This window comes from Cheilinus undulatus, linkage group 6, assembly GCF_018320785.1.
Source record: "Cheilinus undulatus linkage group 6, ASM1832078v1, whole genome shotgun sequence".
Taxonomy (NCBI): Eukaryota; Metazoa; Chordata; class Actinopteri; order Labriformes; family Labridae; genus Cheilinus; species Cheilinus undulatus.
In genome coordinates this window covers 2,519,379-2,545,423 of record NC_054870.1, presented here as the reverse complement: position 1 = coordinate 2,545,423, position 26,045 = coordinate 2,519,379, and the positions used below count along the sequence as shown (strand labels likewise).

Sequence of the window (26,045 nt, the reverse complement as noted above, 5' to 3'; positions counted from 1 at the left end):
TCCATGACTTTCAAATGGAAAAAAAACTGGCATGGCCAGAACTCTTCTGAGGGCTGTTGCCAGGCCAAACTGAGCAAACTGAGACTCTTAGCAAGAGTGGAGACCAAGAACCCGATGGTCACTGAGGTCCAGAGATATTGTGTGGAGATAGGGGCCCAGATCTGTGCCTTGCAAAAACCCTGTTCTCAGCTTAATTTACCAAAGGTGGACTCCAATTAATGTTTAGAAACATCTCAGCAAAGATCCATCTATTAATCTAAGATCTTGACCCTTTCAGCACACTTTGGTTTAGCCACATCAGCATCTCTCTGCAGCCACAGTTATGTAAAATAAGTTCACCACTGCTCCTTAATGTCTCATTTCACTTTAAAACTCACAGACAGCTCAGTGGACTAATCAGAAGTTGTCTGACCCTTGTGTTTTCATCCGTTTACCTTTTAACCAATCCCTTTTAGATGCATATCAAGTTCATTTTCCGATGGTTAAGTTCATATTGACATCTTTGATCGACTTTTATAAGTGGGTCTGTATCCACACAGGAAGACAAACACCCTCAGATTAAGTCAACAGAAAAATTCAAAATGACAGAAGAAACACACTTTTGAATGCAAATTGTACAATTTTAAAATGTGCTAGCAATGATGCAGTTAACTCCAGTTAACTCCAGAGATTTTTAGATTAATCACAATTCAAAATTATAAACTTTTGCCCATCTATTATGCCACCCTCCGTTATAAAGTGTAGGGGGCAATGACCTTTTCACCCAGGTCCAGGCTGGTTTGGATGGCATTTTCCCTTAATAAAGGAAATCATCATTTACTTTAGTTATTTTTGTCTAATATTTGTATTTGTTTGATGATCTGAAACATTTAATGGTGAAAAATATGCAAAAACATAAGACATCAGGAAGGGAGGAAATACTTTTTCACAGCACTGTACACATACCGTTTAACACAAGGCCAGCTTTATTAAAGCAACCGTGAATTTCTTTACTTATAAATTTATTATGAATAAAATGTTGTTCTAACAGCTTATAGGCCTCTTTGAGGCCCTGTCAGACAGTGAAAACACCATTTTGTTAGGCTCAGGGATCATGTTTCATGCACCAGCTCTGTCAAAGATGAGGTGAAGCTCCGGTCTTGGCAGTCGGGTGACGTGGCCGAAGGTTGCGGACGATGCGCTGACGGAGTTTGTTTATTCACCGTTTGAACAATCGCTGTCAACAGCGACTGGCCGCTGTGTATCACATGACTCAACTCAACCAATCAGACGTTCATGCGATGAGTGCTCGTGAAGCGCTTACGCCATATGCGTAACGATAGCATCCCTAAAATTGCCTCTGTCATACAACCAGGAAGAAGGTGGGATAGCCCTACAAAGCTAACATCCCAATTCTTTCTGCATACTTTCTCTGAAAATAATGGGATCCCCCAGGTGGAAGGTGGCAGCGGCGGCCTTTCTAGCTATATTTGGTTCTACATTACGTGTCAGCGCAGACGAACATGAACATACGGTAAGAAAGCGTTTTGAGAGGCCGATTGAAAAGGGGAGCCTTGAAAATAATGGACGTTTGTGCTCTGTGTAACCTGCTAACTTTAGCTTTAGCTACGACGTCCTGTTGTATGCAGTGGAACAGAAATACATACCCGGCAGATTGTGTAGCATTAGCCTGTGTGATTATTAACAGTTCTTGGTGAGCTACCAAACAGAAGGGCAATTCAGTTTAAGTAGTTCTAACTTACCGGCCTAAGTGCTCAGGCTAACGAATTCCTGCTAGCTCATTAGCACGTCCCCCACAATGTTCTTCACAAGGTTCCCTTGGCTTCCAGCGGAAACTGTACTTTAGTGAAGACAGTTGACGTTTGAAAGCTGTTCAGTAATATCATATCTACCAGGACAATGAACGTCTGCAGCTTTTTAGTTTCGGAGCACCAACTCGAGTCAAAATGCGAGTGCTAAATAACAACGTAGCACAGCCGAAACACCGGTTAGACGTCAGGGCCCTCTGGCATTTCCTCTGTCTTCACTTTTGTCATATCCATACACACTAATTACTTTTAATGCGTACATGTTTAGACAATACTACTGCTTTATGTTTGAATGCTCTTATCAGTGCAGCAGTTCCACTGACAGCTCTCCAGTTAGCATTGGAGTTAACTTCCTTGACTGAAGTCAGACATGGCTAATGTCCACCTTGGTTCAAAGTGTTAAACAGATGCAGAGAGAAGAGTGTCAGCCCATCTTTATCTATGGTTTGCATAAATTTAACTATAGTAGCAATCGTTGAAAGTCCGTTTAGAGCAAATGTGATAACAAAGTTAAACTGGATATCTTCTTTTGTGCAATGATGTCTATGTAAATGTAAATGCAGCCTTTTTAATTTTAGATGATTATTTACATTAGAAAGGTATTTATAACTCAGATATTTTCTTGTAGAGTACCTGGAATATAAACCAGAAGAACTAGCAATACTGGTGTAGCTCCTGTGCTTCGAAGTAAGAATCCTTGTTTTCCCTTTGCAGTACACAGAGAAAGAGGAGGTTGTTTTATGGATGAACACAGTGGGGCCTTACCACAACCGACAGGAGACATACAAGTACTTCTCCTTGCCGTTCTGCGCGGGTTCGAAGAAGACCATCAGTCATTACCATGAAACGCTTGGAGAGGCTCTGCAAGGAGTGGAGCTTGAATTTAGCGGCCTAGATATAAAATTCAAAGGTATTGCGTTGTGACCCACATTTTACCTGCTGTTTGCACCTGAACAGATGAAAGTTCTGGATCAGTGCAAATATACACCTGTCTCTTAATCTCTCATTTGAACTTTTCCTTTATCCACAAACATTCTCGTTTGTATTATCCTTCTAGATGAAGTCATGCAGACAACATACTGTGAAATCGACCTGGACAAAGCCAAACGGGATGCCTTCGTCTACGCCATTAAGAACCACTACTGGTACCAGATGTACATAGACGATCTGCCCATCTGGGGTAAGTGATACTTCATGACCTCTTAGAAGTTGCACTTATTCAGTACATGATTGTGTTGTAAACTGAAGGCTAATTGGGGTATTTTCTGTCCTCTACTGTCCCTACCTTCTGAGTTTCTTGCTAGTTTATTGACTCATTGTCCTCTAACAAAAGTCTGCAATGACTCTGGCATCTTGTTCATAAGATTTGATCTTGATACTAAAGCGGTAAACCAATTTCTATTAATGGATAGGGTGTTCCATTTATTCTTGGGCTTTCTATCTGAAGTCAAGAATCACACCGTGTCATGCATTTAAAAAACTTAAGTCAGTTTGTGTCTATCCAAGGAATTCAGCTAGTTTTTTGCCTTCTTCCATCATCTGCTAATCAGATTCGGCTATTTTGGCCATGTATGCGTATGCAGCAAGGAATTTGACCCTGGCTAGCTTTGCTCTCAATGTACAGGAATTCAACATTAAATATGAAATTATGTAATCTCATCTGCCTGGTAAATGGACTGTCAGTGTGCCTTTGTGGTATTCTTTTAGGGGAATTCATAGTTCATAAGAATATTCACCAGTTCAAGAATACACTCAAACACTGACTGATATGTTGTCTTAAGCATTTTGGGTACAGTTATCTTCCCTGACATTGGAACAACAGGTGCTGCAGATTGCACTGCCAGTCTTTTGATTAGTGGACCAAGCCTGCTCAGGTGCATTGTTTGATGATTGATAACTACTACATTATAAGCTTCAGAATTATACATGCATATAATTCTTAGATATTGATTTTGCATGCTAAAAGCTTCAGTAAATTTCTTAGTATATACACTTTCACATACAGAAGATACCCTTTGACACCAGCTTCAACCACGGCTCTTTGCTTTTCCTTGAGCAGGTATATTGAGAAGTCACAGTCATCACAGACTTCTTTAACCGCCTCTTTAAAAAGCCATCGTTCCCCCTTGCTTACGTGGAATCACTTTGTACAACGTGGCCACTCCTACTGTTGCTCAAACATGAATGTTTTATTTGATGGGTGGGGCTCCTGGCATTTACTCAGACAACTGCAGATAGTGTATGTTACTCACTGAAGCCTTAATCACAACAAATAAATAGACTTTGACCTCGTGTCCGGTTTTGCATTGTAACTGAACAACTGTGCTTATCATGTCAGAGACAATGAAATGTTTGTTTCGGGTCATTCACATTGGCTCTAGAGCTCAGTAACATCCTTTGGTCTGTAAACTTTCAGATCAGTTTTGATGTCCAAGGGCAGAGCAACAAAAAAGTTTAAGCATCTATGGGATCAACATGATGTGTGGCATGGCATGATTAGTAACCAGCACTCACCTGAATCTCCTGACTGGAACTGCCTTCAATATTGAGTGGCCCCATGTTTGAAATAGTGGCACAGTGGCAGGTTTAGAATATTCTACATCCAAGGCAGCCATCCAGGTCTAAATCCAAGTGATTATGACTGAACAGGCTTAAATCAGACTGTATGCAAATCTGTCTGAACCTAATCAAATGTGAGTTTGGAGGCTGATCCAGTTCTCAGACTTTAGTTGATCAACCTCAACATACCAGCTCATCTTCTCACTATAATATTAAACTTGCTGTTGCATGCTTTTAACTGGGGCTGCATGATTTGGTAAAAATGTATCATTGCGACTTATACTGGACAACATTATGATTTGTGATTGCAATATAATACATAAATGGTATCATGAGTTTACTTGCTTGGTTATCAAGGAAAATGCACAGAATAATGATAGTTAAGTGTGTATTTTGCAACTCCGAGCATATAAACATTTAATGGCATAATAAATACAAAACCTGAAGTTTAGCAGTACTGCTTTCAAACTAACCAAATAATTTCTAACTAAAATATTTTTGAAAATAAAGATACTTCTGCAAAGTATGGTTGCAGTGGAACTATTGTAATCTTAAAGGGCCTTGTGCAGGCAGGTTTGTAAATCTTTGAAGTACTGCTATATACAATAAAATAATTGCTGCCTTTTATGCAGTTGTGTAGTTGAACAGCCTGACATTGCAATTGCGATTGCAGCACTACTTTTAACTGCATCTTTACAGCTGTTAACAATGGTGAAACAAAAAAACTTAGTAATAGCACACAAGATGCAGAAACTTGCTTAGAGCTGTATGGAAAACTTTCTAATTAGTTGTTTTATAGGGGCCTCCATTCTGATGCAATATAGGAATTACCAAAAGTATCAATATAGAAACACTAAAGTGGTCATGTACTAGGGGTGGGAATCACTAGTGGCCCCACGATACGGTATTATCACGATACTTGGGTCACGATTCGATTTTATTGCAATTTTAAACATTTTGCAATACACTGAGTATTGTGATATATATTGTGATATATTCCACTTTTACAACTGTTTAGCTGATTTCGCATCAGTCTTGCCCTCGTGTTTGTCGTATTTCTGCAGTATTTTATTTTCATGTAGCTCATCTTGCAAACCTCATGTGTCATGTCCATCTCATTTGTGCCCTGCTTGCATTCCTAATGCCCTTCCCCTGGTGCTAACATGTTTGCTGTACCAACTTCCTCTTGCTCTATGACTGTCACTTCTGCTGACCTCACTGGACAAACACTAGATTTATTTTTCCATTATTATAGACTTCAGTTCATATTAGCAATTAATTTGAAAAAATTGATACTTGGTGGAGGAGATGATATGATATATCGCCAGACAAAATATTGTGATACTATGCTGTATCGGTGTTTTTCTCCCACCCCTATCTTGTATTAACACAGCAGGAAACAGTAGGATAAAAATGTAGCTGGTTTGTGCTTTAAAATGTGCAGTCAAATAGAGGTAGATTCTGAGTGACTGATTGGCATCAAGCTCAATTCCAGTCAGGAGATCATGGTGGCTAGCTAGCAGGGACGCTCTTTGATAGCAACACAAGGCCTAAGAGCATTAATGTATCAGAGGAGTACAAGTTCTGATGTTAAAGGAAGTGACTTTTATTGACATTTCTGCTCCCTAATTAGTGATGTTAAACTAGGATTATTCTGGTGTTACCACCAGTCTGACTACTACTGTGTTGAACACTACTAATTTACTAAATGTCTGTTTTTTTAAAGGTATTGTTGGTGAGGCCGATGAGAATGGAGAAGATCATTACCTGTGGACGTACAAAAAACTGGAGATCGGCTTCAATGGCAACAGAATTGTTGATGTGAATTTGACAAGTGAAGGAAAAGTCAGACTTGTGCCAAACACAAGAATTGCCATGTCTTATTCGGTGAGTACTAAATCAACTGCCCAGTGTTTTTTTTTTTTTTAATTTTATTTATTTCGGCTTATTTGTGGTTTGTGTCTGGTGATAGAGCTAGGCAACAACGACCACAAATCTTATCTTGATATTTTTTAGCTGAATGGTAATACACAATATATACAATATATCAGAATCTTAACATGTGATTGTGGTAAAAGAACTTACTGAAACTTGTTAGATACCTGAGTAACAAAAATTAAAGTCAAAGAAACTCCAATTTTGGTCATGTCTGAGTTTTGAATGATCTACAATTGCACGCAACCTAGTAAAAAACATAGGCAATATTTCGATAGATTGAAGCAGTCAGACATGTTCCATACTCTTTGGTCTAGTCCACTTGTTTTTGTGTTTGTTATGGTCTTTTGATGCATAAACGGTTTGAACTCCTACCAGAAACTCCTTCCAGGGGGAAGATATTTAAGACTCAGTTTACAGATTTCATGTGTGTTTGAGGAAAATGGCGTTCAGGGCTGGAACTGTCTCGCTGTTCTCCTGTTTGATGTCTCTGCTGTGCAACACTATCACTTTTGAAACAAAAGTGATATGGCACATTGCTTACTGGACTTTTGACATGCTTACACTTACACTGTTGCTCTCCTGCTGTGTTGATGAAGACAGCTTCCTGCGTGGAATACAAAGGTCACTGCAGCTTCATATAACTCTCTAAAGATGCATACCCTGTCACCGATGTCTGTAGTTTTGGATAATATCTGGTTTAGGGTGGTTTTGGTTTCGGCTGAACAGCTTGGCAAAATAATGTGATTAAGGTTGTCTTTTTATTAATTTTTTGGACAATTGCAATAGCAATTTATGTATTTAATATGACTGTAAACCCCCAACTAAGAGCCTCTGCCTACTGTAGGAATTTGAAAAACGTACCAAAGTGGTCAGTCTGGTCCTTAGAGAAGAGAGCATAGCATTCTACCTCTTCTTACAAGTCTGTGATGTAGAAAGCTACCATCACTGTTAGGGCTGAATGATTTGGGAAAACAATCTAATTGCAATTTTTTTACCCAATATTGCGATTGCGATTTAGTCCGTGATTATTTCTTAGATTCCTCATCTCATGTATTTTCAAACAAAAATAAACAATAATTCCAAACTATAGCCAACACAATTTTAGATTAAACTAGGGCTGAACAATTTTGAAAAAATATGTAATTGTGATGATTTTGACTCATTTTGCAAATTTGATATGAACTGCTGAATTAAAGGGAATGATGGTTTTATATAATTCTTATATTTAACAAGAAAACACACAAAAAGGAAGAAAATATGTTTTTTTTTGTACACTTTTCCAAAAATATGCTGCTTGAATGATTGCATAATATGTAATGCATAATGTCTCTGCTGCAAAAAAAAAGTTTTAAACTGGTATTTTGACACAAATTTTAGGTTAAAAAAAAAACGCACCTTCTGTGATTTGAAAATTGCAGCAATCCATGTTGCAATTTAATCTAATTTGCGATTAACTGCTCAGCCCTAATCAGTATTTAGATAGTGACGGCTAGTGATGTTAACGGCTTTGGGCCATGCCAAGTGGCACCATAAACCGCCCTGACACAACAAATAAGTCATTTTTCTTTTTTTTCTTCTCTTTTCTTTTTTGCTTACATATTTTTATTTTCAGTTATTATTGAATTAATTGATTTGTTGCTACAGCACTAGTGGATGAAGATGTTAAATGTGTAGCTGTTGTCAATGTGATTATTTTTGAATTGAGGGGGTTAAGATCAGATATTCAAAAATACCTGCCTTTGTGAGATAGATACTTTGTATCAAAACAATGAAATCTGTTATTTTCATCATTGGTAGTATGAATAAGCACAGAAAATAAATGATCTTCAATCATATTTTTAATCAAAACAGAGTGAGAAAGCTGCTTTCCTCGCTCATCATCAGTTCTGTACACTTTCCCAAATGTTCTTGACATATTTGTACAATTTAGACAGTGTGCAGGAGTTTTCCAGCAATTTTAGGTCATTAAAATCAAGAAACTACCTAATATTGGGTTAAGGACTTCTATTTTTTTAAGATTTATTTTGGGGCATTTTTTGTGCCTTTATTAGATAAAGGAGGACAGTGGATAGAGTCGGAAACAAGGACAAGAGCAGGGTAGAGACATGCGGTAAAGGGCCCCAGGCTGGATTCGAACCCAGGCCGCCCGTGTACATGGGGAGTGCCTATAACCACTAAGCCACCTGCTCCCCAAGGACTTCTATTTTTTTTACTGTTGTATCAAACAGGAGTCAATCATTTGAGTTTTTTTCTTCTTATAATAAAAATGCTCCTTGAATGAAGTAAAATAAATGAAAGAAAAAAACCCTTTGTTACCACAGGTGAAATGGAAGAAGTCTGATGTGAAGTTTGAAGACAGATTCGACAAGTACCTCGATCCATCCTTCTTTCAACACAGGGTGAGTTACTGACGCGGTCTTCAGAGTTTTGTGCCTCATCTTGAAAGCCATAAATAAAACTGGCTTATCGTTCCAGCAACACACCCACTCTTGATTTTAGTATGTGTAAGTGGAGCCTTGTATGATGGCATGTGTGGTTTAACTGTCAAATCTACTAACTTCCTCATGTTACTGATGAGGCAGGGATTTGTATGGCTCTTTATTAAGAAAATGTTTTGCAGATTTGTGACTCAGAAATTTGGAACTAACCAGCCAGAGTCTGAAAAAGCTTTTTTCCTGCTGAGCGAGGCTGAGATCAACTAATACACATACTGTCTGTTTTGAAGACTTGAACTTCTATTAAATTAACTGTTAATTTAATTGTTTTGCAGATTCACTGGTTCTCCATCTTCAACTCCTTCATGATGGTGATTTTCTTGGTCGGTCTGGTCTCGATGATTCTGATGAGGACTCTGAGAAAGGATTACGCCAGATATAGCAAAGAGGAGGAAATGGATGACATGGTGAGCTTTGAGTGACTTTCCTCTGTTTGCTGGCTAATTGATTTGTACTTCTGTAAGTTTCTGGAGACAGACATTGTGCGGGATTCTGTGTTTGTTTTCATTTCTTTAATTTTGCGTTGTCTCTTTGTGCCATCAGGACAGAGACCTTGGAGATGAATACGGGTGGAAGCAGGTACATGGTGATGTATTTCGCCCATCCAGCCACCCACTGATCTTCTCCTCACTCATTGGCTCCGGCTGCCAGATTTTCTCAGTCTCTCTGATCGTCATCATCGTTGCTATGGTCGAGGATCTGTACACAGAGTAGGTCACTGGTCTGCTTTTAACTTTTTTCAGTTTTTGTGCGGTTGGGGTTAGATTCTTGGGTCTAGTTTTTGATAATAAAAAACCTCGTTTTAATGAGATACAAGCAAAGCAAACCTTTCATCAACTACAATTTCCTTTTATTAATACATTTACCAAGAACATAGTCAATATTCAACTAAAAAGAGTGAAAGGAGAGCTACATAGGTCTTATTATTTAAATAGTGAAATACAAAACCTAGACTCAATAAAATTTATTCAGATTTTTATGTTTTTTTTTGTGACAAATAAAGGTGGGATTTTTTTGCCCTATAAACAGTTTAAACCTTAGGCTTTTAATGTACTGCACCTACACATTTATTACGCTCTTTAAATGTATTTTTGTTGTTTGTTACCTCCACCAAGGAGGTTATGTGATCGGCAGGGTTTGTTAGTTAGTTTATTAGTTTGTTTGTTAGCAACATAACTCAGAAAGTTATGGACAGATTTTGATGACATTTCCAGGAAATGTCAGAAATGGCATAAGGAAGAACTGATTAGATTTTGGGACTGATCTGGAATTTCCTGGATCCAGGAATTGTTTTAAGGATTCTTTACTATTGGGAGATAGGGCTAATGGTGGAGGCCTGCGCTCTCCGAGTGTTTTTCTAGTCTTACTTTGTAATGATGAACGTACAAACATGAACAAACCCATTGATTATGATATGGCAGTATGCCAATCTGAAGATCAGAAGACCAGCTTTGAAATTGTTGGGATTTATCAGCTTTCACCACAGTGATTTTAATATTTCAAAATAGTTAAACAAATGCAGTTTGAATTATTGACTGATCGATTGATCAGATGTTTGGATAAAAACTGACTATGAAAAAAAAAAGAAATAGTTACCATGTGTGAGATAAACTAGTTGTCATGTCCTTGTTTCCTCCCGTTTATCACGTGGTTCATGAGTTTGGCATTGACATGCATTGTTTAATTCAGGGCAAGTAACGATACAATTACATTAATCTCTTGTCTAGAGTCAATAAGTTTGTCACTTTAGATGAAGTTGATGCAAAGAAATGTGGGTCATCTTTTCATCTCTCCTTTGGTAAAGGATGGTTCAGTGTTTCCCAGGCTAAAGGAGAGACTAAGGAAGCAATGAAACTGCTTTCCTCATTATTTGGAGGATTTGAACAGCCCTTATCATGGCTGACATTATTAACTTCCAGTTTACCCTGACATTTTCCCTTTTAATCGTAATATGGTGGGGGGTTGATTAGGGACGCATGTTACTGATATGATATTGGTATTGGCAGATTAGCTTTAACCAGTGATTCCCAACCTTTTTTACACTGAGCTCCCCCCTTCACATAGCTAATAAGAGCTGCACCCCTCCAGGACCCAGACAGAAGAAATTGACATATTGCCTTCAAAAACACACATAAATTTGAGCTATTTTCATCATTTAAAGATAACACAGTACTCCAAACCACAAGTGTTATTAGCAAAAGACCTTGGTATGAACCATTCATAAGGGTTTTATCAGGATTTTAGGTAGTTTGAGTGAACCTGATTTTAACTACCTCAGAGCAGACAGGCCACCCCCCTGAAATCTCTGGCACCCCCTCCATAAGGGGGTCCCGGACCACAGGTTGGGAACCAAGGGCTTAAACCAGGGGTGTCCTACTCAGTCACAGCAGGGGCCTGATTTGGGATTCAGGTCTAAGCTAAGGGCCTAACAGGGTCACCTTTTTAACCATAAAACAACACATAAACTTTGCACCGATGATAAATGATTTTGAGGTTAAAAAAAGTCAGTTTAAAGGATCATAATCTGAGAAAAGTAAATGTATTAGTCCAAAAAGGTCAAAACATGAAATTGAAATGGAAAAAGTATGTTTTTTTAAAAGGCAAATATACTAGAAAGAAAGTCAAAATTATTAGCTTAAAATGTCAAAATATGAAATAAAATTTGTAATCAAATTAAAAGTCTAATTAAAAGTCAAAATATGATTCAAAATTTTTAAATTGTTAGTGTTGAAGGTCAAACTATGGGATTATGAAGTCAAAGCAAGGAGTTGAAATATGAGATAAAATAAAAAGTAATTAGTTAAAAAGGTCAACACATGACTTAAAATTTTAATTAATTTATCTAAAGCTCAAAATAATATATGAGAAGTCAAAATTATGGATTGAAATGCTCAAAGTACGAAATAAAAAGTCAAAATCCCAATTTTGAGTCCTTATTGTGAGATGCAAAATTGGAAATATGAAATTAAAACACAGATCAATTTATTTTCCCACATTCCTGACTTTTTATCTTATTATTTTTACTCCTTACTTTTTCAAACTTAATGACTTAACAAGGATATCTTCAATCATCAAGGAAAAGTTGACATTTTTATGCCTGAGGAAATCAAGTATACTGCACACTGATGGGCCAGTTATAACAGAAATATCATATGATCTTGCTGGCCGGAATTAACTTTTCCACGGGCCACATTTGGCCCCTGGGCCTTGAGTTTGACACCCGTGGCTTAAATAATACTCTTCAGTATCAGCAGATATGACATTATGTGCTCATATTTACAACTGTTCTGACCCTGGGTCATAGTTTCAGACATCAGCCTGTATCCACTGTATAATCAACTATGGGCAGGAAAAGCTTGTGGAGGCTTTTGGTAGGTCCAGCTGCCCCATGCCAGCTGAAGTCGTTTTCCTTGTTCAGCATCATTCCTGAAAGTGTGCTCTAAAGACTGGAGTTTTTTCCTTGTTACTCCTAAACTTTAAAGTGTGTTTTAGGAACTGAAGTTAAATGTCTGTATTGGTATTTGCTAAAATGATTTTGTAAGAATCTGCATCAGCAAAAATCCAAGATCATGCATCCCTAGAATCCTGAACAGGCATAAGCCACCACTACAAAAGTAAGGCACCTCATGTCATGATGGAATCCATTTTACCAGAACAGTGCATCGCTGTGTTTGAGGAGATCACGGTTGCAAAGAAGAGTATTTAGCCGGTGTTTGACTTACAGTTTAGCCGCCATTCATACTCTGAACCACGGCATCCTGATCCCATTCATCATCAGCCTCTCCCAGCAATGTCCAACAAGCATTTGAAAGCAGCACTCAAACATTTCCACCGGAGCCAAACATGCTAAACAATTTAAACTCATTCAGCTCTTTGAAACAGGATGAGGAGAAAAGCAGTACTATTCAATAGATTTAATTAAAAAGCCGTCAGTAGTGACTCGCTTTTACATCTGAAACATATTTCTGACATTATTTAGGGTTAAGGTCTCTGTAGTTGTGGCGTTACTTTAATATCATCCACCCTGCAGGTGCTACTGTGTCTGACATGTTAGTGTTTACAGAAATTAGCTTATTCTTTCTGCTATTGCCCATAACTCTGACATAAAATTATGAGAATTTTTAAACAGCTTTCCAGGATATTTATCTTTTTTCATGTGTTTTCAATGACTAGAAAATGGGTCGTCTGTTTTCCAGGTTTTCTAGAGTGTGTGGGATCACTGTTCTTTAGTGAAATGTAGGTTAGTATATGAGACAATAAGTCAGTTTAGGAAAATTCACAGAGTATGTTCCAGTTAAAGTGGGTAAAAGCACAAAAACAGAGTTAGTAGATTTAATGGTGTCTTAATTGCATAATTTTCTTTCCAGGAGAGGATCCATGCTGAGCACAGCCATTTTCGTGTATGCTGCCACCTCCCCTGTCAACGGCTATTTTGGAGGGAGTTTGTATGCAAAACAAGGAGGTAATCAGAAGCATCCGTAACATTTTTCTCTTTCATGGATAAAAGCTGTTGGCTTCATATTTTCTATGCTTTTTGATTTGATGAAAACAGGCAGAAGATGGATTAAGCAAATGTTTATCGGGGCCTTCATGATCCCAGCCATGGTGTGTGGGACTGCGTTTTTTATTAACTTCATTGCGATCTACTACCATGCCTCCAGAGCCATCCCCTTTGGCACTATGGTGAGTTTAACATCAGACCACAGATCCATGAAGACCATTCTCTGAATCAACTCTCTGACTTTATTATTGCTGTGCTGTGCACTGTGGTCATGTTAATTTAACTGAGAGATAGGAGGTAGAGGTTAAGGCAGTGAGCATCTTAAAACATTGAAAATAAACCACATCATATACTGTAAAATGCTGCCACACCTTGATGTATGCAGCATGTCCATTTCCTCTGAAAAATTCCTTTGCATTTGAAGATGAAGTTTTGAGCCAGGCTTTGGTTTTAAAAAACAACAACAGATGCTATCCAAGAAAACTAATCAGTTCCGTAATGACAAACAGATGTTTGTTAGCAAAACACACGATTCAGAGTTATGTGTCTGTGTCAGCATCACATATATCAGCCATAACTGTCAGAAAGGCGCCTTGAAACATAGTCAGAAAAAAAAATCCATGGTGCTCTTGCATCATGCTTAGCATTACTGCAGAACTGGAAAAAACCCAAGGCTGTTTTACTGTTCCCACGAAGGCTGTAGTGAGGTAAAAATATGTGTCTATGTCAAGGTTCTCAACATTTTTGATACTTTGTAGGACGGGGGGGCTGCACGGTGGCGCACAGTCCCTGGTTTGCTACCCAGACAGGGCCTTTCTGTGCAGAGTTTGCATGTTGGGCTCTCTCCGAGTACTTCAGCTTCCTCCCACCACCAAACACATGCTTGTTTGGTTAATTGATCACTCTTAATTGGCCGTAGGTGTGAATATGAGCGCGCCTGGTTGTGTGTCTATATGCAGTGCTTAACAAATTTATTAGACCACCCTAACCCTAACCAAAGTAAAGTTTATGCCACAGCTGCCCTAAATTAACAGCATTGGTAATTACCAAAATCATTTTTTATGTTTCTGCAATGGTTATTATTAAATGATATCTTTAATGCTAAAATATAATTATTCTTGTTGAATCCATGAATTTTCAAATTTACTGTTTTCCAAAAAAACTGAAAAAATAGTAAAGCATATTACTATTTCTAGATTAATATGTCAAATTATAGTTATTTACTTTCATTCCTGAACAGAAAAATGAGTTTTAGTGCTTGACTGTTATGCTTGATATAATTTCTGACTTCTCAGAGAAGCCCAGTGAGCTGGCTCAAATTTGGGTGAATTCAGTTTGAAATCCCTCATTCCTGTTCAAAATGGTAAAACGTGGAGAGCTGACTGAAAATGAAAGACTCTGCATTAAAGCACTTCATGATGCTGGATGGTCTTTGAGACAAGTATGACTGGTAGCCTAATAAATTTGTTAAGCACTGTATGTCAGCCCTGCGATGGACTGGTGACCAGTCCAGGGTGTACCCCGCCTCTCGCCCAATGTCATCCTGGATAGGTTCCAGCCCTCCGTGACACCCAACGGGATAAGCAGTATAGAAAATGAATGAATGAAGGACTTGGCAGCATCCATTTTTTACCACACCTTTCACAATAAATGTTCCTGCAGTCTACAGTATTACAGCCTGGTCTACTCGCTCTTCATCACTTTTATAACATCTTCACACACAGACAGTGGTGCTTCTGCTGGAAGGAGACGCAGGCATTTATTATAAACATTATAACACTACACAGCACCATCTTCATGGTGATAGTTGGCGCAATTCTAAGGTTATTTTAAAAACTCATGTCAAGGAGTTACCGTATTACTGCCCTCTCTTAATACTTTTTAACTTTTATAACACCATGTGCTTCAAGTATTTAGAAAATACAATATCTCATAAGTACTCATATTATGTGAGAAAAAAATGATATTTTCAACTCTAACTGCCATGATTGAGTGAGAGAAAAATATTTTACTTCCTCTTATTTCTATGGACAGTATGCCAAATGTTGTTTTGTGCTTCATGATATGTTTGTTACATATCTTTGACCTGAAATAATGATGTGCAAGTCAGTGGACTTGTGAGATAAATTAGAGTTGAAGACTCCTTGTAAACACGGACCAGAGAAGTCGGACTCAGGGTGAATAGCACATCTGAATGTATTTCTTTTTGTGTCGCAGGTTGCTGTCTGCTGTATCTGCTTTTTCGTCATTCTGCCGCTAAACCTTGTGGGAACAATTCTGGGGAGGAATCTCTCTGGCCAGCCAAACTTCCCCTGCAGGGTGAACGCTGTGCCTCGACCAATCCCGGAGAAGAAATGGTAGGGGTGGTCTGACACTAACGGTCATTTATGTCCCTGAGTAGTGTAAGCTATAGTTAGTAGTGCATGTTTAAGGAGGAAAAGCTGGAGCAGAGCTGGAGATGGTCGAATTCCTTTGGAGCATGAAAACTTTAAAAGCAGAAACAAACTTTATTATGTTTACAACATTTATGCAAGAATTAGAGCATTCAGCATTAACTTTTTAATTGTAATAATTGTAATAAAACGGAAGTCCAAAATGACAGGAACAATTTTTAAACTTCATTAATTCAGGGCTCTTTTGTCCTCATAGGTGCTTTGCTGGTGGTCCAAGTAATCAGCACCATGTTACTGTTCCCTTTAGACATGAGTGTTTGAGCCATCGGGTGTTCTTTATCCACGGTTAAGCTAATGTTAATACCTACCAGAAATCTTTGAAAATGAAACAGGTTTTTAAAAACAAACAGGAAGTAATCTTAGGCCTAGTCCACACAGAAGGCTGAGGGGTTAAACCTGATTTTTTTTCTTGTCCATCTTAAAGAATAATCCCGTCTACACACAGTACTTTCCAGAAAACATCTCTGTCCACATAGAAATGCAAAAACACACTGTTACATGCTGCAAAAAGCCTGCCATGCCAACAGTCCACAGTCTCGTTTTTATCCATGCACATGTAAATGCTGTAAACAGAGTTTCCAAAATCGTCACTGTGGAAAGAGTTTTCCAAAAGGTGCGTTTTCAGTGATCTGAAATTCCAAGGTGGAAGGTCAATACGCACAGAAAACTTCAGCTTTCAGAATACCTTTCTATATGTGGACAAAGCCTTAGTTTAAGACAGTAAAAATTAAAAAGCATAACAAAGAATAATTTGTTGAGAAAATCAAGCTCATTGTGAATCTTAACTAGGTTATCCAGACAGAGAATGCAACTACACGTGAACTCCTGACAGCTGTGAAGGCTGTCACATGACCGGGGTTCACTGGACACCAGTGTGCCCTTTTGAACTTGGAGTCCTGCACATCTTTATGTTTTGAAGTGTTAACTGCAAATTTCACAGCAGAAGAGCCTGTAAGCTATCTCATTGCTTTTAAGTCAGGGTTATTAACAACACTGTTGAGGCAGTGCAGCACTCATTGAAATAAGTAGTTCCCAAAGAGGGGGTCGGAACCCCCAGGGGGGTCGGGAGACACTGAAGGTAGGTTGCAGGATGCTTTCCAACATAACAGAGATTAAATTTAATATGATTTAAAGTGGTAAATTTTGTCCATTGTTGTAAAAAATGTAGTTAAGATGAGTTGAATTTAAAATAAAACATAGTTTTTGAAATTAAACTTTTGCTTATATCTAAGTGAAGTGTACAAAAAACTACCTAAAATGTGCATTTGCTTTGTGCGCCATCCTATGCTTTAACCACCTCCCGGGAAGGCGGGGGTCCCCGGTTTCTGACATTGTAATTTCGGGGGTCAGGGGCTGAAAGTTTGGGAACTTCTCATTTAAATAGTCTAATAGTCAAGATCATAACATTTATCACTTTACATTTGTTTGATTCCCAAATCAAAGCACTGGAAAAACCTGCTTCATATTGTCAATACATACTTTAAAAATGTGTTAAATGCAAAATACTTGAATGCAATTAACCATGGCCCACTAGTGAATTTCAGTGAGAAACTGAGATTTAAAAACTTCAACCTTTGACAGCCCTGGTTTTGATCTGTGTTTTAGTAATTGACTATGTAAAGATTAAACTGTGATCAAATGTTTTGCATCAGGAAGCAAGGTCAGAGAGTCAGCAGAGTCTAAACTGGGACCCCTCTAAACCTGGCTAGAGGAAAACGTTAACTTAACAAAACTGCAGTAAAATAATTTTAACAAGATTAAGAAGCTTATTTTATGTTTGATATGAATATCCTGACAGTCTGTCCAACAAGAAAACACGGATGATTGAACCGATTCCTCCTCAGGACTCATTATACACCTGACATGTATGCCACTGCCAGCATTTAAGTTATGTTGTCAGTAGTTGTTGCATTAGGAATAAATGAGAAGAGCCAGTATTTTGTGGGGTGGTAAAACTGATTTATAAATACATTATTTAAAACAATCACTTTCTGCAGTGTCCCTGTCCTTTTTGTGCAGCAGCAGTAATGCTCCTTGTCGTGGAGTCTTTGTGGAGGTGGGTGGGATGTACCTGTGCATTCATACGTCTGTCTTTGATGTGGCAGGTTCATGGAGCCGGCTGTCATCGTCTGCCTCGGTGGAATCCTTCCATTTGGGTCTATTTTTATTGAAATGTAAGTCTAAAGCTTCTGAATGTGTTGTGAAGGGTATTCTCGGCATGTGACGTGTTTCTTTCATTTTTTTCAGGTACTTTATCTTCACATCCTTTTGGGCCTACAAAATCTACTATGTGTACGGCTTCATGATGCTTGTCCTGGTGATCCTCTGCATCGTGACCGTGTGCGTCACCATCGTGTGTACGTACTTCCTGCTCAATGCGGAGGACTACAGATGGTGAGTGTAGTCATGTTTTGCCAAAGACTGGCACTGAGTTTTAACCTTTCAGTTAAAGGAATATGCAGTGTGGCGCATAAATCTTAAGCTTTGGTTGTGTGTCATAAACATTTTAGTCTCACAGTGAGTCCTGACATTAGACCATCACTAAGGAATTGTGGTCAGTCTGAGCAGAGGCAAGGATAAAACAAATCTCCCCCAGCAAGTCGGACCCTGTGAACTGCTTTGGCATCACTGAGGCGGGACGGGCCACTTTGGCCCTGCTTTAGAGCAATTGTTCCCAGCCTGGGGTCCTAGACCCCCCAGGGGGGTGCTATAGATTTAAGGGGGGTGCGAGGCTTCGTCTTCTCTGAGGCTGCCAAAATTAGATATACAAATATTGTCTAAAACCATGATAAAGCAGTCATTAAGTAGTTCATACGAAGGTTTTTTGACAAGAAAAGGCCATTTTAGGGCTTTATCAGTGAAACAATTAAAATCTTTGATTTTTTTTACAGCAGTGTGTCACTTTTTCTTCTCTCTTGGGTCCTGGGGGGACTCCGCTTTTCTTAGGTGCATATAAGAGGGGCTCCAAGGAGTAATGCTTGAGAAACACTGCTCTAGAGCAGAACCATTCTTGGCTTGCCCAAACTGTTGATGGAAAAGCTAATCAGCACCGACTGGTTTGACTGGGCCTAAAGTCATTGTGGAAAAGCCCCAATAATGTCAACAATAATGTCCCAACTTTTACGTTGTTGCATGCATTTATCACCAAGATCTAGTGTTGATGATGGGAGCATCAGACTGCTGCATAAAGTCTTCTCCAGCTCGTCTAAAAACCTTCTCCATTGGGTTAATATGTCTACTCAGTGGGGCCGGTCCATGTGGGAAAATGACACCATGTCCCACAAACTCTCTCTAGATTGAGCCCACTGGATCGTTTAGTCATTGTCATTTTGGGATGCACCTGTGCCATCAGGAAGTAAAAATTCCATTGATGGATAAACCTGGTTGTTTAGGACATTCAGACAGTCATTGGACCTCATTTTATGGAGAAAAATAAGGTTACTTAACCTCGATGTGACTAACTGGAGCAACCCTAAAACACAACACTGCCTTCAAAGGCCTGCATAGTAGGTGCTGGGCATGATGGGTGCATCACTTAACTCCCCTCTCTTCTTACCCTGATGCGCCCAGTACTCTGGAGCGGTGTAAATCTGAACTCATTAGATCACATGACCAGTCTCTATGCTACATGCTTGTAGGATAATGCTGGGCTTCTTCTCCCTGGACTGTGAAACTCCTTGGTTGGGATGGCTGTGTTTTATGATTTCTTTGTTTAAACAGCTATGTTAGCTCCAAGTGTTCTCACTGTGTGAAGGAGTCAGCTCTTCAGTCCCATTACTTTGAGCACTATTTGCATTCTGTGCAAATATTCTGAAATACTCTCACTGTCCATCGTTTAGTGGGACAGGGTCATAAAAATCTGTAAATACAGTTTTATCATCCGTCATTGTATTATTCTGTTGTTTTAGAGATTGCATGTCCTAAGTGTTAAACATCTTAATCACAAATAATACATATGTCCTTAAGTCCTTTTCTTTGTGCAAAAAGAACGAGGATTACAATAGGACAAAGGTGAACATGTACATATGAAATGCACAAATGGGACAAAAGAAACTACCAATGGCCTATACGTTAGACAAAACAAATTCTTATGTACGGTAGCATACATTTAAAGATTATTACTTCATGCTATTACTTTTTGGCCCATGCTGAGAGATTAGACTGATGGAAAACCTTCAGATGCAGACAACGAGGCAAACTGTACCTGTTGTGCTTGGTGCTGAAATGAATGTCACACCTGAAGACGGCCACACAGTTTCAAGGCCTCCTGCCACAGTGGGCTGAATCCTTAGAGGATCCACAAACATTCCTGTTAAATGCAACATCCAAATATTTCAGCAGTAAGAGAAAAGAAAGTAGAGGGAGGATAAAGTACAAATAATCAGGTATCCTCATTATCCCATTGTAGAAAGAGCTGAAGCTGTTGCAGACACTACAGGTGGAGTAGACGAAAGAAGGTGTAATCCTTTAACATATCAGAGAGCTTAAACCATCCATTACTTGTGAGAGCTTTATTTCAGCCATGTAGAAATAAAGTTAAAATAACACTGAGTTGCCAGGATCTAAAATGCATTCAATCTTCAAACAGGAAGTGCTACAGCCAACTCACTCTGCCAACAAATATGCAGAACGCCCACTGTTTGCCCAGGACTAGTCTTACCTGTAAGCCTCTGTAAACTATCTACTATCTGTAAACTAGCCTACCTCCTGGTGTTAGTGCTTGGTACTGCACATTCACACTGGATAAGCAAAGCCAAAGTCATGTTTTATGACTTTATGACCTTTCTGAGGAAGACAATGAGGCTCTGCTTGACAATGCCATTAAATAATGTACAGTGCATTTTTGTTTTTGTTTTATTTTTCAAAGAAGGCAGCATCCACTGTGTGTTTTGCAGGTAACAGCACCTTTATGTAGATCATGGTTTACTGTTAACCAGTGTTTGAATTGGATGATATTTCAACTGGAATCACATTAACATAATTTTTGGTTACATAAACCTCTGCTTTGACTATTTAATATATTTAATTTTAACATTGGTTCATAGTTCTGAGTTCTACTGTTAATTTTAGTGTTCAGTTTCACCAAAAAGCAATCTCTACACACCATAATTGAAGATTTGTTTCTGACTACATTCCTTCCTGACATTGTGGTAAACCACTATCCTCCCAGGATTTTAACAATGCGTTGGGCGGTTCTTAATCCGTTTTTTTTTTTTTTTTTTTTCTTTTGGGTCAACATTGTGGGTTTTGTTGTTTTGATTTTTCTCTTTGCTTGAAGAAATGCTAATAAAGAAGGACTGGGCGATTAACTGCAAATGCAGGTATAGCAATATGGCCTGCTGCAATTTTCAAATTGCTGACAGTGCAATATTTCTTTAACCTGAAATTTGTGAAAATACCAGTTAAATGCAATTTTGTTTTGCAGCAGCAGTAGAGATTTTATGTTCTACACATAGTCTTTTTTAAGGATGTTTACTAAAGTCCTTTTCTTGTTTAAGTATATTTCTTTCTTAATCAAAACAAAGATAATGTAAAAATCCCCTTCAACATGGCAATTAATATCAAATTTGCAATTAGAGAAAAATTGCAGTGATTAAAAAAACAACAGTTTATCCCCATTTTTTAAATCTAATATAGTGCAGGTTATGATATAGAACAAATTATTGCTTTTGTTTGTTGAACAACACATAAGATGAGAAACTTAAAAATAACTGCATATTAAACCGCAGTCACAATATTGGGGGAAAAAATCCCATTCAGATTATTTTTGCAAATCGTCCAGCCCTGCTACTCACTGCATTATGGGCATGGTTAGGGCTAAATAGCTTGTTGCCAGCTGAAACATATTAATAGCTGCTGTAGTTATCAAGTAGAAGGTGCTTACTTGTTTCCTGGGGTAAATACAAGTGTTGATGTTTTTAATTCATGAATTCAGAATACTGTAAAAACTGAACTGACCGCACCTTCCATATATGTCTGTCTTTTGTTTTCCAGGCAGTGGACAAGCTTCCTCTCTGCTGCTTCCACTGCTGTCTACGTTTACATGTACTCCTTTTACTACTACTTTTTCAAAACTAAGTAAGTACGGGACTCCATTTTGAAATATTAAACAACACCAGAAAGGTAAAAATCCATACCTGACATGATTGATCTTGTTTTATTTCAGGATGTACGGGCTGTTCCAGACATCCTTCTACTTTGGCTACATGGCCGTATTCAGCACTGCCCTAGGAATCATGTGTGGTGAGTCCCAAATCTAGCTGACACTTGATTTGAACTTCAGAAGATGGTCTTGCCCATGCCTACATACCTAAATGCATTATCTGTTTAGATATCTGCATTAATGAGCAGTTGATCAGATGTACCTCTGGATATTTTCTAAGACATAAAGACTTTTTAAATTTGCTTCATTAGTGATCATTCTTTTGTCATAAATGAATCTTGAGAGGCAGGTCTTTGCACACAAGTCCATTTACTTTTCAGATATTAGATATTTTTGATCTTAAAAAATGGCTCATACAAGCCTTGGTGTGTTCTATGTATGCAGGAAGGGGCAGAATGATCTTGTTCTGCAGAGGTGGTTTTATGAAGACACTAGGTTCTTCAAACAAAGGCCTTCATTACGGTTATCTGCACAAGCCACATGAGAAACGAGAGCCATCTTTGCAGTACGGTCTCTTGTTGCATGTGGCAGTCTTTGGCTTTTATCTATCATTGCCTATAGTTAAAACCAACAGAATCTATAGACACATTACAGTGTTATAAGTAAAGGGCCACTACGAGAGAAAGGAGGCTGCAGCCTCTGCTCTGAATAATCATAGAAATCAGTGGTTCTCAACTGGTCGAGTGTCAGACCCACCATGGCCTTCTTAGTGGCAAATTGCAAATTTGCAAAATTTCTGAGGGTGAACTAACACTAAGCCATCCATCCCTGGGCCCGTTTCAGCCTAAAGTCCGGTATGTTTGGCCAGTGTGAGTGCAGTCGTTCTGTGCTTTAGCACGGCACGCTTTGTGGCCCAGCACAGAAGGACGAGGTGGGCCTAGGCACAGCATGGATGCAAATGGAGGAGCACAAGTGCAGGAATGTGACTTATGAACAACAAAAGGACCCTGCATGCTAGAGACAGGGGGATTTTTTTCTAGAGAGATAGCAAGAACTATGTATTTTGTCTCTCTGTATTTCAACAATTTACAAAGATTTTATAAGAGCTGAAGAATTTAACTTTGCACAGCTCCATACGACCTCACTCTAATGGATCCCAGTCCAGTCCACATTTCTGACCAGTTTCTATCAAAGTCAGGCTTTAATGACTGTGAGAGGATTTTGTTTGTGAAATAAAGCTTCTTCCTTTGATTGAGCCACAAACAGCAGCTCACAGGATAAAACACCTTTCATCCTCTGTGTGTAAAGGAGAGTCTGCCAAATACTCGGACAAGTGTGTGCAGGGGTTAATCACACAGCTGATTTAACCCCTCTTATTATAAAATTATAATACCATACTGTCATCCACTGAATTAAATTACCTTTAATTGTATTTCATGTTATCAAGAAATGAAATTGTGGTCTTTGTCGCTGACGTTTGAACAGAACATCGTTTATTAATCCTGTGGTGTTTTCACATCCAGCTCTCATCAGAAGGTTCGTATTGCTCTTGTTGCAGGGAAAAAAACAAACAAACAAACTTTTAACTGAACATTTAATCCTACTCTGGACACAGGCTGTCCTGTGACATGAGAGCTTGTTTGGTGCAGCACTTAAAGGCATCCAAATTCACGCAGAGAGATGAGAGATGAAACATGAAAACACACTGCAGGTATTCCATGTTGTTTCTGCTCGTGCATGAAAAGCTATATTTCACAAAGCGGGGCTGATATTTACGGAGCTCGAAGCTCTGATATCAGCCGGTGTCGGCCCCAGGGCCTTACGTTTCTCAGGTGGTGGAGTTGCTGTTAGGCTTTCTGGTGACCTGCTGCTGACCCAGGTCTGAGCTGGAACACTTCTTCTGTGAAGCCAATCGCTCCATTTTTCATCAGGTAGCTAGCAAACTTGCTGCAGCTGCGGCTAAGGCAACAACGCGCGAGCTTTTTTTCTTTTTGTTTCTTTTTTTTCCGCTGTGCGTCACTGAACAGAATCTCCCGTTCACAGTTCAGATCGTACAAACTCAGTTGAGACAATGAATTTTTGACAAATAATGAATCAGAAAACAACTAAAGCAACTCCCCGTCTAAAATTATGCAATTTAAAATTATGCGCATTTATATTGTTCCAAAATGATTTGGCAACCCCCAGAAATCATCTCATGACCCCAGCTGGGGTCGGGACCCCAAGGTTAAGAATGGCTGTGCTAACCAATGGATGTGACTGCACAACCCACACGGTGCAATAGAACACAAAAAAATCAGTCCTGTTCTGATAAAAATGACAAAAGTTTCTGAGTCAGTGTGCAAACACAATTGGCACAACATGGGGTTGTGTTTTTTTAAACATCAAGCATGAAAACAGACCAAGTGTGCAAAGACCTTTATGGTGAATCCTGAAGCTGTCTAACTCACAGAATGCTTTGCCTTCCAGGTGCTGTTGGATACATGGGAACAAGTGCCTTTGTGAGGAAGATCTACACAAACGTGAAAATTGACTAGGAAGCAAAGCAACAACAACAACAGAGGGATATTAAAAGATTTGCCTATGTGTATCATGAAAGACGGCGGGCACAAGTCATTCTTTATTACCTTTCTTTCTTGCAAAGAGATTGTGAGAATCTCACTTTGTACAATGTAGTTTTTCCATTTTATGAATGAATTTAAACGCCGCAACTCAAAATGAACCACAGCAAATCTGCAAAAAAGATATCAAACATGGGGTTCTGGTTTTATCCGTTGCTTTCAAACAAACGTAGAGTCAGACATTAAAGGCTGACATGGCTTCTCTTTCCAGCCCAGTCCCACCTGAGACCAGAGAACATAAATGTTTATGGATGGAATAGTGTAGCTCTCTTCAGTGAAGAGGCGTATTGAAGTGTATCGAAAGCCTTTGTTCTATTGTGTCAGAATTTTGGAGAGTTGGGTTTTTGCCCATGTTCTGACTTTATTTCTATTTTGTAATTCTGAAGTCACTCGAAATGTTGTTACTACATAGCATAGTAGTCTGTTCTGATTTACTTCCTGCTCCAAGATGATATTCAAGAGATTTACGCCACTCCAGAATCATTCCCCCTTTTCAGTGATTCTTAATTCCCTGTTACAGTAGCAATCCATCCACTTAATGAGATTTTAGTCCTGCTGTAGTTTACTGTACAGATTAGAGCAGAGGGACTGATCTACAGCTGAGGTACAGTAAGAAAACAGTTTTTAAATGGATGTTGATGTGATCCCATTTCCTCGTTTGGTCGGGGTTTTCTTAATGTTTGGGTTTGAATGAAGTCTACTTGTAAAGATAATATATGGATGGGGAGGGGAGTGTATATAACCTTAATAATGTAACTCTAGATGTAGATCCCAATTGTATTTTCGTTGTACAGATTTACTACAGGGTGTTTTTTAAATGATTTATTCAGTTTAAAAAAGGTCGTCTTTGTTTGGTGTTTGGGATGGGGCTGGTGGCGCTGTTACATCTTGCCTGAAATTGCATGAATTTTTCACCAAACCATCTGCTCATCAAATTCCACTTCAGTCAGTGCTATCATAATTTTTTTCTCCTCAGACTCAAAATGTAAAAGGTACATTTTTATGAGCGGTTAGGCCTGCTTATGGGCACAGTTCTTGAGTTAAATTTCATGTTTTATTTAAAGCTTTAAAAGGCTCTACATTTCCTGGGAAAGCCGTTACCCTCATGTTCTTTCTGTTGCCTAACCTGAAACATCATTTGTGAATGTCAGAAGGAATGAGGCGATTGCTTTGTTTCTGCAAACATACTGTACAAAGTGAAGTTTATGTACACTTAAATCTAGATGTTTTCATAACCACACAGTGGTGCTGAGTGTTTCAAATGCTTTTCCATTTTGTGTAAATACAGTATGTACCCTACTTGTATGAGAAGTGGCGATGCCTTTTTATTTTCTAATTTCCAGTTCTGCTCCCACTGAAGTTGATTTTGGCACCTCATCTTGTGTACCAATGTCTGATTAGACATTTTGAACCTGCATATTAACTTGCTGTAAAAAGAAAAATAAACATGTTTATGTACAGGGGTAATTAAGTGTGCTTTTAATGTAGAGAGTAAACATTTTAGAGTTTGGAATTTAAGTCCATGCATGATGAACAGTCTGCTGATTTTATGTAATGTCAAGGAGAG

The 26,045-nt window shown here is 38.6% G+C and overlaps 1 protein-coding gene across 1 annotated transcript; it reads left to right on the top strand.

Moving 5' to 3' along the window:
- The first annotated feature begins 1,328 nt into the window (after positions 1-1,328).
- On the top strand, positions 1,329-25,938 carry tm9sf3 (transmembrane 9 superfamily member 3). Its single transcript, XM_041789915.1, has 15 exons — positions 1,329-1,513; positions 2,523-2,718; positions 2,866-2,988; positions 6,094-6,254; positions 8,627-8,704; positions 9,076-9,207; positions 9,344-9,510; positions 13,168-13,262; positions 13,353-13,483; positions 15,519-15,658; positions 17,860-17,928; positions 18,002-18,148; positions 21,749-21,832; positions 21,921-21,997; positions 24,327-25,938. The coding sequence occupies exons 1-15, from the start codon at positions 1,421-1,423 to the stop codon at positions 24,392-24,394; spliced, it is 1,761 nt and encodes a 586-aa protein (XP_041645849.1). The 5' UTR covers positions 1,329-1,420; the 3' UTR covers positions 24,395-25,938.
- Positions 25,939-26,045: the final 107 nt, after the last annotated feature.